General features: G+C 51.8%; 1 protein-coding gene across 5 annotated transcripts in view; it reads left to right on the top strand.

Moving 5' to 3' along the window:
* The first annotated feature begins 4055 nt into the window (after positions 1–4055).
* LOC148436261 (arf-GAP with GTPase, ANK repeat and PH domain-containing protein 3-like) overlaps positions 4056–17721 on the top strand; it is a 281879-nt gene continuing 268213 nt past the window's right edge. Inside the window, exon 1 of one of the 5 annotated variants that reach the window (XM_088465112.1) lies at positions 4056–4783. In XM_088465112.1, the coding sequence (XP_088321238.1) occupies positions 4477–4783 (307 nt within the window). In that variant the 5' untranslated portion in view covers positions 4056–4476. The remainder of the gene's footprint in view (positions 4784–17721) is intronic. The other 4 variants (XM_088465113.1, XM_088465114.1, XM_088465115.1 and 1 more) reach the window with 4 other exon arrangements.

Genomic DNA, 17721 nt, shown 5'->3' with positions numbered 1-17721 from the left:
TAAATTAACTCTAGGCATTGACAGATGGACAGACTTCAAATATCGGCTGAAGAGGAAGCTAGGAAATAGGGCGGACCATGCCAGGGGGACAGGTGGTGGTCCCATCCCTGAGGAGCTGACCTTAACAGCTTTGGAGGAGCAGGCTCAGGGGTGTGTGGAGGAAGAGGAGTTAGTTGGCATGTCCAACATGGGCACTGACATGGCCGACTTTAACGCTCCACATGGTAAGGTAATTTTTTTGAATTAACCAAACACACCCAAAGCAAAAACTTTAAAAAAATAAAAATATCAGAAAAAATTGATTAATAATTCTGTTTCTTTACAGAACCCGAGGAGGAAGTGCCTGCTCCTGAGGTCATAGCTGGGCCCAGCACATATGGAGGCTCTGCAGGGGATGAGCCAATTTCTCCATCTGGGGACCCTGTGGAGCCAACTCCAGGGTCACCACCTGCCCCAGCATTGTCTCTCCTCACCGAGTTGGTCGACCAAACTCAGGATAAAAACTCTGTTCTCCTGAGGATGGAGACCACTCTGGTGAGGATAGATGGCAGATTGCTGAGGGTGGCGGAGGCCCTGGAGACATGTGCTGGGGCCCTGATTCGATCGGCAGATGCCCAGGAGCAGGCAAACAGAATTGCCATGATGGAGCAAGCCTCCCTTCTTCCAAGGACCACTATCTCTGGCAGCCCAACAGCCACCCCCCAAAGTATGGCAAGCCCTATGCCTAGGCCAGAGTCAATTCTATCCGGCTCCGGCCAGTCAGCGTGTTACACACCAGTCGACTTTTCCGAAAAAGCCTATTCAGCTGAGCCGTCCCAAACGAAGAAAATAGTCCTGGCTATCTGAACCTTCCCGTTGATGTCCAGTCCCCATATTTCTAGTCACCAATGCCTCCATCTCCGCCCTATTTTTTTTTTTAATTTTCTCTTGGTTTTCATTTATTTGTATTTCATTTTTTTTTATTTGCATGCTGACAAATGCTTAAAAAAAAAATATTCTAAATATTCTTGTTCCAAAAAAAAAAAAGAAACAACTGAAATCATGTCTTATTTAATAATGCAAAATATACATGTTTAATAAAGGTATTGATAAAGCATAGGATTTGCAAAGACTGGTGCCGGCTAAATAATGCAAATTACCCCCAAAATTAGGAAAAAAAAAACATATAATAAGCCATCACCATGACAATCATTTATTCTTATTATTCTCTAATGCAAATGTAACTGAATCAATTACAAGCCAATTAGCAGTATTATTAGCAACAACAAACGATTATTAGCTGCTTGCATTGTGTGGCACAAAATAGAAACATCAAACATAACATCAGTCACATTCGATAGTATCGATTGTACTCTGGGGCTTGAGAGAGAACATACTCAACCCCAAGATCTACGATCAGCCAGGCCTCGAACCTGCTCGCAGAGTGATGTTTTACTACTTCTGGCCTTCTATGTCGGTCGTAACAATTTATGTACACCCCTAAAACGCCCTGAAAACAGTGAGGAACGCCTGCGTTTTTAGACCACCACCCCCGTCAACACCCACAAACGGCCTTTCATGTCAATCAACTCTCGGAAGCCACTTCCTGCTCGTAAGCCGTACAATCGACAGCATTTTGGATCGCAAGGTCTCGTACGCACATGCGCACAACTAACCGTACGCATGCGTGGTTTGGAAACATCGGATGTGTACGACCGAGCGGCCTCTTACGACCGACTCTGAAGGAGGTCCACTGTGGGGTTTAGAAGTATGGGAGAGACTCTGTGTTTTTTGTCAGTTTAGGGGGTGGGCACTTGTGGTTTATGAGTATGGGGGAGGGGGTTATACAGTGGTGTTTGTCACTATAAAGGGGCACTGTCAGTATGGGGGCAATCTGGTTTATTCCAGAATGGGGGAGGAGCACTGTGGTGGTTTCCAGTAAGGGGGGCACTGTGATATCTGTCAGTATGCGGTGGGATCTGTCAGTGTGAGGGGGCACTTTGGGATCTATCAGTATGTGAGGGCACTGTGGGTAGGATGATGGGAGGGGATTGTGAGGTCTGTCAGTATGGCGGGGGAGCACTGTGGGGTCTGTTACTATGGAGGGGAGGCACTGTGGGATCTCAGTATGGGGGGCATTGTGGGTAGTATTAGGGGGCACTGCGAGGTCTGAGTTTGTAGGGTGAGCACTGTGGGGTCTTTCAGTATGGAGGGAGGGGGGCACTGTGGGGTCTGTCAGTATGGAGGGAGGGGAGCACTGTGGGGTCTGTCAGTATGGAGGGAGGGGAGCACTGTGGGGTCTGTCAGTATGGAGGGAGGGGAGCACTGTGGGGTGTGTCAGTATGGAGGGAGGGGAGCACTGTGGGGTGTGTCAGTATGGAGGGAGGGGAGCACTGTGGGGTCTGTCGGTATGGAGGGCACTGTGGGGTCTGTCGGTATGGAGGGAGGGGAGCACTGTGAGGTCTGTCGGTATGGAGGGAGGGGGGCACTGTGGGGTGTGTCGGTATGGAGGGAGGGGGGCACTGTGGGGTCTGTCGGTATGGAGGGATGGGGGCACTGTGGGGTGTGTCAGTATGGAGGGAAGGGGGCACTGTGGGGTGTCAGTATGGAGGGAGGGGGGCACTGTGGGGTCTGTCAGTATGGAGGGAGGGGAGCACTGTGGGGTCTGTCAGTATGGGGGGAGGGGAGCACTGTGGGGTCTGTCGGTATGGAGGGAGGGTGGCACTGTGGGGTGTGTCGGTATGGAGGGAGGGGGGCACTGTGGGGTCTGTCGGTATGGAGGGATGGGGGCACTGTGGGGTGTGTCAGTATGGAGGGAAGGGGGCACTGTGGGGTGTGTCAGTATGGAGGGAGGGGGGCACTGTGGGGTCTGTCAGTATGGAGGGAGGGGAGCACTGTGGGGTCTGTCAGTATGGGGGGAGGGGAGCACTGTGGGGTCTGTCGGTATGGAGGGAGGGGAGCACTGTGGGGTCTGTCGGTATGGAGGGAGGGGGACACTGTGGGATCTGTCGGTATGGAGGGAGGGGAGCACTGTGGGGTCTGTCAGTATGGGGGGAACCGTGAGTAATATGGGGGGTATAGTGGGGTCTGTCAGTATGGAGGGAGGGGAGCACTGTGGGGTCTGTCAGTATGGAGGGAGGGGAGCACTGTGGGGTCTGTCAGTATGGAGGGAGGGGGGCACTGTGGGGTGTCAGTATGGAGGGAGGGGAGCACTGTGGGGTCTGTCAGTATGGAGGGAGGGGAGCACTGTGGGGTCTGTCAGTATGGGGGGCACTGTGAGTAATATGGGGGGTATAGTGGGGTCTGTCAGTATGGAGGGAGGGGAGCACTGTGGGGTCTGTCAGTATGGAGGGAGGGGGGCACTGTGGGGTCTGTCAGTATGGAGGGAGGGGGGCACTGTGGGGTGTGTCAGTATGGAGGGAGGGGAGCACTGTGGGGTCTGTCAGTATGGGGGGCACTGTGAGTAATATGGGGGGTATAGTGGGGTCTGTCAGTATGGAGGGAGGGGAGCACTGTGGGGTCTGTCAGTATGGAGGGAGGGGAGCACTGTGGGGTCTGTCAGTATGGGGGGAACCGTGAGTAATATGGGGGGTATAGTGGGGTCTGTCAGTATGGAGGGAGGGGAGCACTGTGGGGTCTGTCAGTATGGAGGGAGGGGAGCACTGTGGGGTCTGTCAGTATGGAGGGAGGGGGGCACTGTGGGGTCTGTCAGTATGGAGGGAGGGGAGCACTGTGGGGTGTGTCAGTATGGGGGGCACTGTGAGTAATATGGGGGGTATAGTGGGGTCTGTCAGTATGGAGGGAGGGGGGCACTGTGGGGTCTGTCGGTATGGGGGGCACTGTGAGTAATATGGGGGCTATAGTGGGGTCTGTCAGCATGAAGGTGGGGCTGGGGTCTCTGTGTCTGGAATCTCGGTTACCCGGGTAATGGGGGTCTCCTGTGGTGACAGTACGGGGTGTGGGGGGATTCTCTGTCTGTGACCCGGGGTCCCGGTGCTGGTGACTGTGTACATGGAGAGGGTGGTGGGGGTCCTCCTCTCTGTGTAGCCGGAAGTGGCGCTGTGTGGGGCTGGGGGTGCGGGTGACGCAGGCGGTGACGCAGCCGGTGCCGTGCCCGCGCTCTGTGTGTGGGAGTGCGCGCTCCCGGGTACCGCTCCGTTATTATCAGTCAGAGAGCGGCGGAGACCGGACACCACCCACCCCGGGACCTCCCCTCCCGCCCGCCGACCCCCCAATGTCCCGGGTCTGCTCCTGATCCCCCTGTGCCGCCCTCCCCCGCAGCATCTGCCCCATCCACCATCACCTGCCTGACCAGCATCTGCCCCCAGCATCTCTCTGCTGCCCCCCCCAGTATCTGCCCCAGTATCTGCTGCCCCCCCCAGTATCTGCCCCAGTATCTGCTGCCCCCCCCAGTATCTGCCCCATCCATTCCCCATCTGCTGCCCCCCCCCAGTATCTGCCCCCTGGCTATTTACCCCTCATCCCTCCCGTCACACCATGAATTTCCCCCCTCCTGGCCTGTCGGGGAGCCCTCAGTCGTCCCTCACCTCCCAGGTATCCGTCTCCGGTGCCTCCGTCTCATCCCAATTTGGGACAGGTCCCCAGTTTGGTTCCGGACAGGTGGCAGCGACCCAGGCAGCCGGGGCCCCCCCTTATGTCCTGTCCAACTCGGTGGCCATCAGGGCAGAGATCCAGCGCTTCGAGTCGGTGCACCCCAATATTTACGCCATTTACGATCTCATTGAGCGAGTCGATGACTTAGCCCTGCAGAACCAGATCCGGGAGCACGTCATCTCCATTGAAGGTGAGCGACATGAGGGGATGTTTGGGGGTAACCCCGGGGTTTGGGGAAGAGTAACATGTTGTGTGGGGGCGGTAGCTATTCTGCCGTCTCTTACGCTGCACCCTAATGCATTATCATATGCTGTGCCCTGTATAATGCTGTGCCCTGTATAATGCTGTGCCCTGTATAATGCTGTGCCCTGTATAATGCTGTGCCCTGTATAATGCTGTGCCCTGTATAATGCTGTGCCCTGCGTAGCTGCTCTGTGTAAATAAAACGCCAACGTACAGACATGTGCTCCTGTCAGGGGACGTGATGGTGACGTATCCTCTTCTAGCAATGAGGCTTCATCCTGTCCTAACACCTTCAATGTTATACAGCGTGTTGTGCGCAGAGGTGGAGGTGACTGGCCCCCGTGCCATGTGTGAGAGGGACAGGGTGCCCCCCTCCGAGCCGTGTGTGAGAGAGGGACAGGGTGCCCCCCGAGCCTTGTGTATGAGAGGGGGACAGGGTGCCCCCCGAGCCTTGTGTGAGAGGGAGAGTGACAGGGTGCCCCCCGAGCCTTGTGTGAGAGGGAGAGGGTGCCCCCCGAGCCTTGTGTATGAGAGAGGGACAGGGTACCCCCCGAGCCTTGTGTGTGTGTATGAGAGAGGGACAGGGTACCCCCCGAGCCTTGTGTGTGTGTATGAGAGAGGGACAGGGTACCCCCCGAGCCTTGTGTATGAGAGAGGGACAAGGTACCCCCCGAGCCTTGTGTGTGTGTATGAGAGAGGGACAGGGTACCCCCCGAGCCTTGTGTATGAGAGAGGGACAAGGTACCCCCCGAGCCTTGTGTGTGTGTATGAGAGAGGGACAGGGTACCCCCCGAGCCTTGTGTGTGTATGAGAGAGGGACAGGGTACCCCCCGAGCCTTGTGTGTGTATGAGAGAGGGACAGGGTACCCCCCGAGCCTTGTGTGTGTATGAGAGAGGGACAGGGTACCCCCCGAGCCTTGTGTGTGTGTATGAGAGAGGGACAGGGTACCCCCCGAGCCTTGTGTGTGTGTATGAGAGAGGGACAGGGTACCCCCCGAGCCTTGTGTGTGTATGAGAGAGGGACAGGGTACCCCCCGAGCCTTGTGTGTGTATGAGAGAGGGACAGGGTACCCCCCGAGCCTTGTGTGTGTATGAGAGAGGGACAGGGTACCCCCCGAGCCTTGTGTGTGTATGAGAGAGGGACAGGGTACCCCCCGAGCCTTGTGTGTGTATGAGAGAGGGACAGGGTACCCCCCGAGCCTTGTGTGTGTGTATGAGAGAGGGACAGGGTACCCCCCGAGCCTTGTGTGTGTGTATGAGAGAGGGACAGGGTACCCCCCGAGCCTTGTGTGTGTATGAGAGAGGGACAGGGTACCCCCCGAGCCTTGTGTGTGTATGAGAGAGGGACAGGGTACCCCCCGAGCCTTGTGTGTGTATGAGAGAGGGACAGGGTACCCCCCGAGCCTTGTGTGTGTATGAGAGAGGGACAGGGTACCCCCCGAGCCTTGTGTGTGTATGAGAGAGGGACAGGGTACCCCCCGAGCCTTGTGTGTGTATGAGAGGGGGACAGGGTACCCCCCGAGCCTTGTGTGTGTATGAGAGAGGGACAGGGTACCCCCCGAGCCTTGTGTAAGAGAGGGACAGGGTACCGGGCATCGATGGTATAGCGCCGCACTTGGTGAGAGAGAGACCCAGTCAGTTCTTCCAGTGGAAAGTCTTGTGAAAACGCTCAGTAACAACCAAATGTGATAGGGGATGAGTGACGGGGCCTCTTTTATTTTGTATCACTGCTTTGCTGTTCTTCTTTGTCGACCATAGGTAACATAGAGGTAACAATTTGCTTTTCGCCCACTCCTTAAGTAGAGTATAACCAAGTGGACCGTGCACAAAGTGGGGTAGGGCCAGGAAAATCCCTGACAGAGCCTTTTACAGACGCTTAAGCTGCCAGGATGGATAAATACATATGGCCGATAAGCACTGAGTTGGACATACACCACTTTACATTAGGGATGTGCAGGCTCGGATAGGTTCGAGTTTGCACGTTGAGTTCGGACTTTTCCCTCCAAAAATGATGATGTTCGTCCATGTAAGATGACGTTTAGCCTCTTTCTGAGTTCCGTTTTTTTGGAGGGAAAAGTCCGAACTCAACGTGCAAACTCGAACCTATCCGAGCCTGCACATCCCTACTTTACATTGCGTAATATAGTTAGTTTTGTCAGTTTAGACCTGAGAGGTGGTACGGGCGGGGGGACAGGTTTTCTTTTGTAGTAGGCTGAGAACAGTGATTGTGTGTTCACGTAATTGTCCAAGCTGTATTTATTTTGGATGGCTGATGATGATGAAGATGACTAGGACTTCTGCATTCTTCAATGCCTGTGTAAATATCATGTGGTTTTGTGTGTAAGATTGTAGGGAGTAATTCCTGCTGTTTTTGAGACTTTTTTTTTTTTTTTTAGCTTCAAAAATAATAACTAATGCAAAATTAGTAGGTGAGGTTGAGGAGGGGGAGAGCAAAGAGGAGTAGGAGAGAGTGATGTTGGGGGGTGAATGAGCAGGGAAGAGTAGAGGAGAGTAAGGTTGGGGAGGAGGTAGGGAAAAGTAGAAAAGGGTGGGGAAGAGTAGAAGACTGAGGCAGGGAGAGTAGAATAGAGTGAGGATCAGGATTAAATAGGGAAGAGTAGAAGAGAGTGTGGTTGGGGAGGAGGTTTGGATGAGTATAGGAGAGTGAGGTTGGGATTGGGTATAGGAGAGGGGAGGAGGTTGGGATGGGTATAGGAGAGTGAAGTTGGGGAGGAGGTTGGGATGTGTATAGGAGAGTGAGGTTGAGGAGGAGGTTGGGATGGGTATAGGAGAGGGGAGGAGGTTTGGGATGGGTATAGGAGAGTGTGGTTGGGGAGGAGGTTGGGCAGAGTATAGGAGAGTGAGGTTGGGATGGGTATAGGAGAGGGGAGGAGGTTTGGGATGGGTATAGGAGAGTGAGGTTGGGGAGGAGGTTGGGATGGGTATAGGAGAGTGAGGTTGGGGAGGAGGTTGGGATGGGTATAGGAGAGTGAGGTTGGGGAGGAGGTTGGGATGGGTATAGGAGAGTGAGGTTGGGGAGGAGGTTGGGATGGTTATAGGAGAGTGAGGTTGGAGATTGTTCAAGGAAGAGTAGGAGAAAGTACAGTAGGTTGAGGGGGAGGAGGTAGGGATGAGTAAAAGTGAGTGATATTTGGGAGAGCGGGGAAGAGGAGAAGAGTGCGTGGTTTTGGGACTAGGGCAGAAGAGGAGATAATTAGGTTAGGGGAGAGAAGAGGGTGATGTTGGGAAAGGAAATAAAAGTGATGAGTGAACAATTGGGGGAAGTAGGAGAGAAGGATATGAGGCGGGGTGAAGGAAGAGTAGGAGAGGGCAAGTTTATCTGAAGGGGAGAGGAAGGGTAGGAGAAGGTTGGAGTAAAAGGGTGAGATTACATGATTGGAAACAGAAATAAACCCAGGCGCTGTAGGAGTTTACAAAAATGGCTTCAATCTCAGTGCGGCTGTATGAGGAAGTCGCCCTCATAGATTCATATAGAAAGATCAGGCAGTCGCAGAGGACGGAGGCCATAGTTAATACACTCAAATCAGTCTGTCCATAGAAATATATACTAATTTATTTGTAAAACATCACATCAATAATAACAATGAGATACAAATGTATCAATAATAATTGGACATATAGCATAAAAAACAATCCCTGGGTATGGCCCCATATAAAGAAATATGTGAATACAATTGCAGACTTAATGACAAAGTCACTGAATAGTGATTGGGCTAATTAGCCTGTTCTTGCAAAAAAGTATTGTTACCTGCAAACCCCTGTCCCTTGTGGTCACACGTGCATCACTAAATGACTGAAATGGTCCGGGGTCTCGTTTTGTTAATTTTTGCAAGACCACTGGATGCTACAGAGACCTGCACCAGGACTTAGGTGAGTATATGTTTATTTTTTGCACAGGTACAGCTGTGGATTTCTACTTTGAGAAGAGGACAGAACATCTGGCAGCAGGTAAGTGTGTGAGTGTGGTAGGTGTGCAAGAAAATTGTAAAGTCTACGGTGTGTGCGTGTCTTGTGGATTTTTGTCTATTTTTTTTACAGAGGGGGGTATGGGTGCCGGCCACTTGCTGGCACTTGTAGTTCCACAAGTGCCAAAGGCCAGGCCCTCTGGCACCTATAGTTCAGTTGTAAAAAACAATAGTTTACATTCCCTTTATCCCCGGGCTTCAGCTTAAGTCTGGCGTGCTCGGGAGAGGATGGGGGTGGGTGGGGTGGTGGAGGTGGGTTCCAGCTCCTCTGAGATCCCCAGCTTGGGCAGACTGGCTTGGGTGATAATACTTTGGTGAAAAGGTCCCCTGGCTGTGGCATTACACCTTGGCTGGAATTGAGCCTGGCGCTGGCTTTTTTTGCCCTCTATTTTTTTTAAAACCAGGGCTTGCCCAGGGCTGGTTCCTAAAATACGGGGGAACCCTACACATTTTTTTTCCCCCTATTTTTGAAACCAGGTGTGGCTGAGGTGCCCGGGGCTGCTTATTCTTTTTGTTTGTGGGGGGGGGGGGGGGCGGCGCGCCCCTACGTCATTTAAAAAAAAGTTTTTTTCAACTGCAGGGTCAGTAGTGCTCCAAAGGAGACCAGGCAATGGGTATAGGCAATGGCTCTGCCGTCGGGCACCTCATAGTTAAAAACTCTGCTCCCAGGATGCATCAAGGGCCCCCTTTTATACCCCACCCCCTGGCAAAGGCACCCCAAGGCACTTGGTCTCTCCAAGTGTGCGGAGCCTGGGTCCTCCCTTCATACCTCTGCTCCACGCAGGTCAGAGTATGTAGTACTGTTTCCTACTGCACTTTAGGTCCTGTGTAGTTGAGCGTGGTGCTTTGTAGTGCAGGTGTTCTTGCGTTGTATGTTACCTCTGCTAGCGCTGTCTGCCTGTACTTTTCTTCTAACTGTCCGCCATGTTACTGTTCCTGAACTTTCCTTCTCACAGCGCTCTCGGTACAAGTACTGTTCGGGTGGAAGTGCACTTCAGTTTTTGAATATATTTTGTGAAATGACTGTGTGGTGGGTCACATACACCTGTGGTCAGTATGTCTGGCAGTGAGTCTGGACAGGTTGATAATCCTCTCCTGCAGTCATGCTCTCGGTGCAGGGCAGGCTTGAGGGAGGGGGAGGTTGATATTGGAGGATTGTGTACTGCTCGTTCTGCTCTGGCAGAGTCGCCTGCTGGCACTAGTGCTGAGAAGGAGCCTCCCTGGGCATGCTTCGCACAGGCAATTAATCCCCTGGTAGGGCGTTTAGCGCCTCCCACTGTTTACCCTTCTATGGGGTTTATGCAGCAGACGGTAGCTCCATCTCCCGGCATCTATTCTCCCTGTCTGCAGCACTTGGGAGCTGCCCGGGGTCTCCGTAAGTGCCGGGCATGCCCCCAAGTATGACGAAAAGGGGACACGTCTTATAGACACGCCCCCTTTTCGGGCGCACACATAAGGTTGCCCTCTCTAGCTCCGGCGCCCTGCCTGCCGCCGGAGCTAGAGTGAACACTACATACGTTTGTGCGGTATTACGCATTTGACACCTTTTGCCTCTCAGGATGCTTCCTTCGGGCAGCGGATTCTCCTTTCTGCACAGGAGTGTCCCCACCCTTGAAGGGACTTGTGACCGGACGCCTTTCGCCTAGGCTGTCACTGGTCACGGGTTAGCGCTTTTGGTCTCCTACTCACCGTCAGTGACCGCCTGTCACTGACTCCGCCCACTGCGCCGTGGGCGTTTAGCGATGCTGCCACCACCAAACTCTACCACCGGCGCTTGGAACCGCTTTTTACGTTACCCTCAGGCTCCTACCTCGGCACCTGGAACCGCTTCTGCTGCGTATGCGTTTGATTAACTGTGGACACACCCCCTGATTGGTTTCAGCTGATTCCTCCTGATCCCTCGCAATGGACCAGGTCTGCACGGTAACTTGGCAGAGGGCTTGAACTTGGAGACACGGAGCTCTTACCCAGAAGAGCCGGAGAACGGAATAGCGTTTGGCGCAATTCTTATGGTCGCAGGATTGAGTTACAAGTCAGGCAAACAGTGTTTTATTGCTTAAAGAAGACTCTCCCTTCCGAATGAAGGGAAATAATTAGCATACAGAATTCTTATCAAGGCAGCAGTTCTTCTCCTCAAAGAAGTTACAGGGTTTTACAATATTACCAGGCACGAAGCCTTCTTTTATGCTCCCTCAGGGCACAGTGCCACAGGGGGTAAGTCTGCCCTGTGGTCCCCAACCAATCAATGTTTCCTCACATACAGTAATATAATTTAACCACATATTACATTTCACAAGAAATAGTAAATGACATTCATCCTTCCCAATGGAAGTATCCATCAGTTTGGCATTCCCAACCTTCACACATTCAGCTTTTAGAAGTGGCATCAAAAAGGATCTTCTTACAAACAAATTGTCTTTTCAAAAGAAAGTTCTGTATCTGAAGGGTTTGGCTATATGACACCATTCACACCTTCACACAGTAACCTTCCAGCCAGAGGTCACTGACCACAACAGGTCTTCCTATTCATCAGACCTCCTGCTAGTTTCTGCAGACACAGAGGCTGGTCATGTCTTATACAGACATATATTCAAGAAGTGCATTTTCTCTACAAGATGTACATTTAAACCATATAGTGCATAGCCTATTAAATATACGTTGCTTCATGAACTAATGCATTGCAGATCAGCTGCAGTGCATTACAGCAATACTTATATACTTTAATACAGTTTATTATAAACCATGTGCAGTGTGCTTTTACACTGTCCTTTTAAAAATGGTGCAATGGCATGAGGGTTAATCCCCTCAATGCCTTGGCAGCCATTTTAATCACGTGTGGTTGGCCTCCGGCCACAGGACTGTTTTGGGACATCCCCCAAGCTCTCCTGTGGATCCCTATGGACCCTGAAAATAAGAGAGATGGTAAAAACTTACTTTTGCTATCTCTATTTCAACGAAGTCCATAGGGTCCCCAGGACTCCCGCCCTGACGCCTCGGTGCTTCAGTTGGGTTGTGTTCTGGTCACCAAGTTTCCGTCTTTTTTCAGTGCGTATGTGATCTGTGGGTGTTCCAGACCGTCTCTCTCTCTCTTTCTCCTCCGACGACCTTGGGCTTGTTACATAACTGAAAGTGCCTTGGCCTGGGGGCGGGGTATAGGAGGGGGCCCATGATGCATCCTGGGAGCAGAGTTTTTAACTATGTGGTGCCCGACAGCAGAGCCATCAACTATACCCCAAGTTCTTACCATATCTCTTATTAGCTCTTTAGATAGTTTTTAGAGGCAGAAACATACACATCCCCCGGTGTGCCGGTGTAAATGGAGGAATGTCTCCCCCGGTGTAAATGGAGGAATGTCTCCCCCGGTGTAAATGGAGGAATGTCTCCCCCGGTGTAAATGGAGGAATGTCTCCCCCGGTGTAAATGGAGGAATGTCTCCCCCGGTGTAAATGGAGGAATGTCTCCCCCGGTGTAAATGGAGGAATGTCTCCCCCGGTGTAAATGGAGGAATGTCTCCCCCGGTGTAAATGGAGGAATGTCTCCCCCGACGTGCCGGTGTAAATGGAGGAATGTCTCCCCCGGTGTAAATGGGGGAATGTCTCCCCCGGTGTAAATGGGGGAATGTCTCCCCCGGTGTGCCGGTGTAACTGGAGGAACGTCTCCCGAGTTTGTCTTTAGTAAATTTTCGCACAGATAAGTTACCTGTGTTGATCAGCAAATTATGCGGTAAAAGTGCTTTACCCGATAATTTTGTTCTCTGTGTGAAAGGGGGGTTTGATAGGATTTATTTCACATCTTTATACTAAACATATCAAACCCCAATAACTTTGGTCTGTTAATGTTAGAATTGAGACATGATTGATCAAGGTTTCGCTAATACATAGCAACGTTACATTGTATTAATATAACAAGCAGGATTCCATGTTTTTTCTTTTTTGTCATTTAAACATTAATGCACAAATAACAACCCACCCTGGTCATCGATGATCGGAACATATCGACATTTCCACTTTGCATTTTCCTGACGGGGGTATGAGGGCTGCTTCATATACATTGCCGGCGGTTGCCCCTCTCTGCCGTCGCCGGGGTTGGGGTTTCTGTCGAAATGGGCGATCAGCAGTGATCGGTAACATGGCAGACACTGGGAGGTGGTGCAGGGAGGCTGGAAGATTATCTTCCGATAGCCGCCCATTGTGCGTTACTGACTGGTCGCGTTGTTTGAGACCTTGTCAGGTGACGCACTGCCTGGCTGCCAGGCCAGGGTTACAGGATCTGCTGCTTCAGAGCATGACTGGAACCTGAACTCCATTTTATTATGTCCCCCCCCCCCATGTTCTCCATTAATAGAACCAACCTGAGTGTAGTCGCACGGCCCGCGCCCCCCTGAGTGTAGTCGCACGGCCCGCGCCCCCCTGAGTGTAGTCGCACGGCCCGCGCCCCCCTGAGTGTAGTCGCACGGCCCGCGCCCCCCTGAGTGTAGTCGCACGGCCCGCGCCCCCCTGAGTGTAGTCGCACGGCCCGCGCCCCCCTGAGTGTAGTCGCACGGCCCGCGCCCCCCTGAGTGTAGTCGCACGGCCCGCGCCCCCCTGAGTGTAGTCGCACGGCCCGCGCCCCCCTGAGTGTACTCGCACTCATCTGTTTGCACTTGTGCAGTAACATTGTTGTGAGCTGAGCTGGCGAGGGTATTACGCTTCATGCAGCGCTTGTGGTAGTGGGGAGCATTATTCAGGACATGTACAATAATGGCATACGTATCTATGCTAGGAAATGAAGCCCCCAGTTTCCCTGGATGTGAAGGTGACACAGTTGTAGTTTGGCGCGCGCTGTGACTTACCTTCTGTGGCGTCACTCGGTTGTCCTGATGCCAGGCTCCAGCATTTACTCTCTGACGTTATTCATGTAGTTAGCTTGTTACTAGTTACTGTCACAGCCATTAGACCGAGATCTCCTCTGCGTCCTGCTCCCTTCCTGTTGGGGTGTTTGGGGTCTCTTGTGTCCTGTGTAGCAGGACAAGGACCCCGCAGCTCTTCCATGTTCCCGTTAATTAGTCCTGGAATCCTGTGAGATGAGTGGGATAGGCCCGGGGCCGGAATGCTGATGAGAGGAAACTAGTACACTCCGAGAATCACACCCCCCCCCCTCACTCTCACAATCGCATCCCCCCCTCACTCTCACAATCGCATCCCCCCCTCACTCTCACAATCACACACCCCCCCTCACTCTCACAATCACACCCCCCCCTCACTCTCACAATCACACACCCCCCCCCTCACTCTCACAATCGCACCCCCCCCTCACTCTCACAATCGCACCCCCCCCCTCACTCTCACAATCACACACCCCCCCTCACTCTCACAATCACACACCCCCCCCTCACTCTCACAATCACACACCCCCCCCTCACTCTCACAATTACACCCCCCCTCACTCTCACAATCGCACCCCCCCCTCACTCTCACAATCGCACCCCCCCCTCACTCTCACAATCGCACCCCCCCTCACTCTCACAATCGCACCTCCCCCTCACTCTCACAATCGCACCTCCCCCTCACTCTCACAATCGCACCTCCCCCTCACTCTCACAATCGCACCTCCCCCTCACTCTCACAATCGCACCCCTCCTCACTCTCACAATCGCGCACCCCCCTCACTCTCACAATCGCACACCCCCCACTCTGACGCCGGTGATGGGAATAAACCTGAGAGCCGCGTCCTGTGAGGAAGCCGCACCTATAGCGCTCTATAGTCTCCCCACAGGGAGAAGAATGTGACTTTATATACTGAGGGTCTATGTAACATGACAACAGGTCACCACAGACGATTATGGTGGGCGAGATCTGGGCATAGGTTGGGGTTAGGGAGTTGCGCTGCCATACGCCTGGGGTTAATAAGTGATTGCATCTGTGTTGGGGGTCACCGTGTTATCCTGCGCAGTATTCAATACATTTAGCTGCAGCCCTCTCAGTCTTCTCACCAGAAATTGTCTTTATGGGGGGGCGACGGGGGTCCCTATCGCACGAGGTAAACAGCAGCACATTAGACTCCCCCCTGCCTGGCATGTCTCTTACAGTTTGCTGTGCTTCGGGTAGGAGAGGGGGGGCTGCGTGGCTGCAGTGCTTGCCCCCAGTACGGAGTGGGCCGGGTCCGGAGCAGTATGGACTTGTATAGGGGGACCTCAGCCAGAATCTTCGGGTGGGGGCAGCTCCAAGCAGTGAGCATTTCTGTTGCTGACTGCGCCCTCTGCTGGCTGGTGCAGGCGTCCTCTGTGTAAGTCAGGCCGGCCCTGGGTGCTGTGGGGTAATTGCCTGTGAGAGAGGCCGGTGTGTGGTAATGTAGCTGATATAATAATGATTTGCTTTCCTGGTGATGACGGATATAAAGGAGAAACCGCTAGGTGGCATTTGTTACTGCTGCAATAAGTCATAATGTCCTCTGACTACAAGGGGTATATTAGGCAATTCCACCGGTAACGTAATCCCCTTATTATTCATTATACAACTGGCACCACTAATGTGACACATCCCCATACACCTCCTGGCACCACTAATGTGACACATCCTCATACACCTCCTGGCACCACTAATGTGACACATCCTCATACACCTCCTGGCACCACTAATGTGACACACCCTCATACACCTCCTGGCACCACTAATGTGACACACCCTCATACACCTCCTGGCACCACTAATGTGACACACCCTCATACACCTCCTGGCACCACTAATGTGACACGTCCTCATACACCTCCTGGCACCACTAATGTGACACATCCTCATACACCACCTGGCACCACTAATGTGACACATCCTCATACACCACTTGGCACCACTAATGTGACACACCCTCATACACCTCCTGGCACCACTAATGTGACACACCCTCATACACCTCCTGGCACCACTAATGTGACACATCCCCATACACCTCCTGGCACCACTAATGTGACACATCCTCATACACCTCCTGGCACCACTAATGTGACACATCCTCATACACCACCTGGCACCACTAATGTGACACGTCCTCATACACCACCTGGCACCACTAATGTGACACGTCCTCATACACCACTTGGCACCACTAATGTGACACGTCCTCATACACCTCCTGGCACCACTAATGTGACACGTCCTCATACACCTCCTGGTACCACTAATGTGACACGTCCTCCTACACCTCCTGGCACCACTAATGTGACACGTCCTCATACACCACTAATGTGACACATCCTCATACACCTCCTGGCACCACTAATGTGACACATCCTCATACACCTCCTGGCACCACTAATGTGACACATCCCCATACACCTCCTGGCACCACTAATGTGACACATCCTCATACACCTCCTGGCACCACTAATGTGACACATCCTCATACACCACCTGGCACCACTAATGTGACACGTCCTCATACACCACCTGGCACCACTAATGTGACACGTCCTCATACACCACTTGGCACCACTAATGTGACACGTCCTCATACACCTCCTGGCACCACTAATGTGACACGTCCTCATACACCTCCTGGTACCACTAATGTGACACATCCTCATACACCACCTGGCACCACTAATGTGACACGTCCTCATACACCACTAATGTGACACATCCTCATACACCTCCTGGCACCACTAATGTGACACGTCCTCATACCCCCATACAGTATATGGAGCTGCCAGAAAAGATTATGTACAATCTTGTGTAAGTTATCGCTGATACATCAGTAACGGAATCACCATCCATGTTACTATGTGTGTACACATCCATCTATTCTCCATGAGACATGTTACTATGTGTGTACACATACATCTATCCTCCATGAGACATGTTACTATGTGTGTACACATACATCTATCCTCCATGAGACATGTTACTATGTGCGTACACATACATCTATCCTCCATGAGACATGTTACTATGTGCGTACACATACATCTATCCTCCATGAGACATGTTACTATGTGCGTACACATACATCTATCCTCTATGAGACATGTTACTATGTGTGTACACATACATCTTTCCTCCATGTGCTCCATGAGACATGGTACTATGTGTGTACACATACATCTTTCCTCCATGTGCTCCATGAGACACGTTACTATGTGTGTACACCTACATCTATCCTCCATGAGACATGTTACTATGTGCGTACACATACATCTATCCTCTGAGACATGTTACTATGTGTGTACACATACATCTTTCCTCCATGTGCTCCATGAGACATGTTACTATGTGTGTACACATACATCTTTCCTCCATGTGCTCCATGAGACATGTTACTGTGTGTGTACACATACATCTATCCTCCAGGAGACATGTTACTATGTGTGTACACATACATCTATCCTCCATGAGACATGTTACTATGTGTGTACACATACATCTTTCCTCCATGTGCTCCATGAGACATGTTACTATGTGTGTACACATACATCTTTCCTCCATGTGCTCCATGAGACATGTTACTATGTGTGTACACATACATCTATCCTCCAGGAGACATGTTACTATGTGTGTACACATACATCTATCCTCCATGAGACATGTTACTATGTGTGTACACATACATCTATCCTCCATGAGACATGTTACTATGTGTGTACACATTCATCTATCCTCCATGTGCTCCATGAGACATGTTACTATGTGTGTACACATACATCTTTCCTCCATGTGTTCTTTTGACATGTTACGTTGTGTGTACACATACATCTATCCTCCATGAGACATGTTACTATGTGTGTACACATACATCTATCCTTCATGAGACATGTTACTATGTGTGTACACATACATCTATCCTCCATGAGACATGTTACTATGTGTGTACACATTCATCTTTCCTCCATGTGCTCCATGAGACATGTTACTATGTGTGTACACATACA

This window comes from Taudactylus pleione, unplaced genomic scaffold, assembly GCF_031769625.1.
Source record: "Taudactylus pleione unplaced genomic scaffold, aTauple2 ptg001851l, whole genome shotgun sequence".
Taxonomy (NCBI): domain Eukaryota; kingdom Metazoa; phylum Chordata; class Amphibia; order Anura; family Myobatrachidae; genus Taudactylus; species Taudactylus pleione.
Note: the sequence above shows the minus strand (reverse complement) of the source record. Positions and strands in the feature narration are given on the sequence as shown.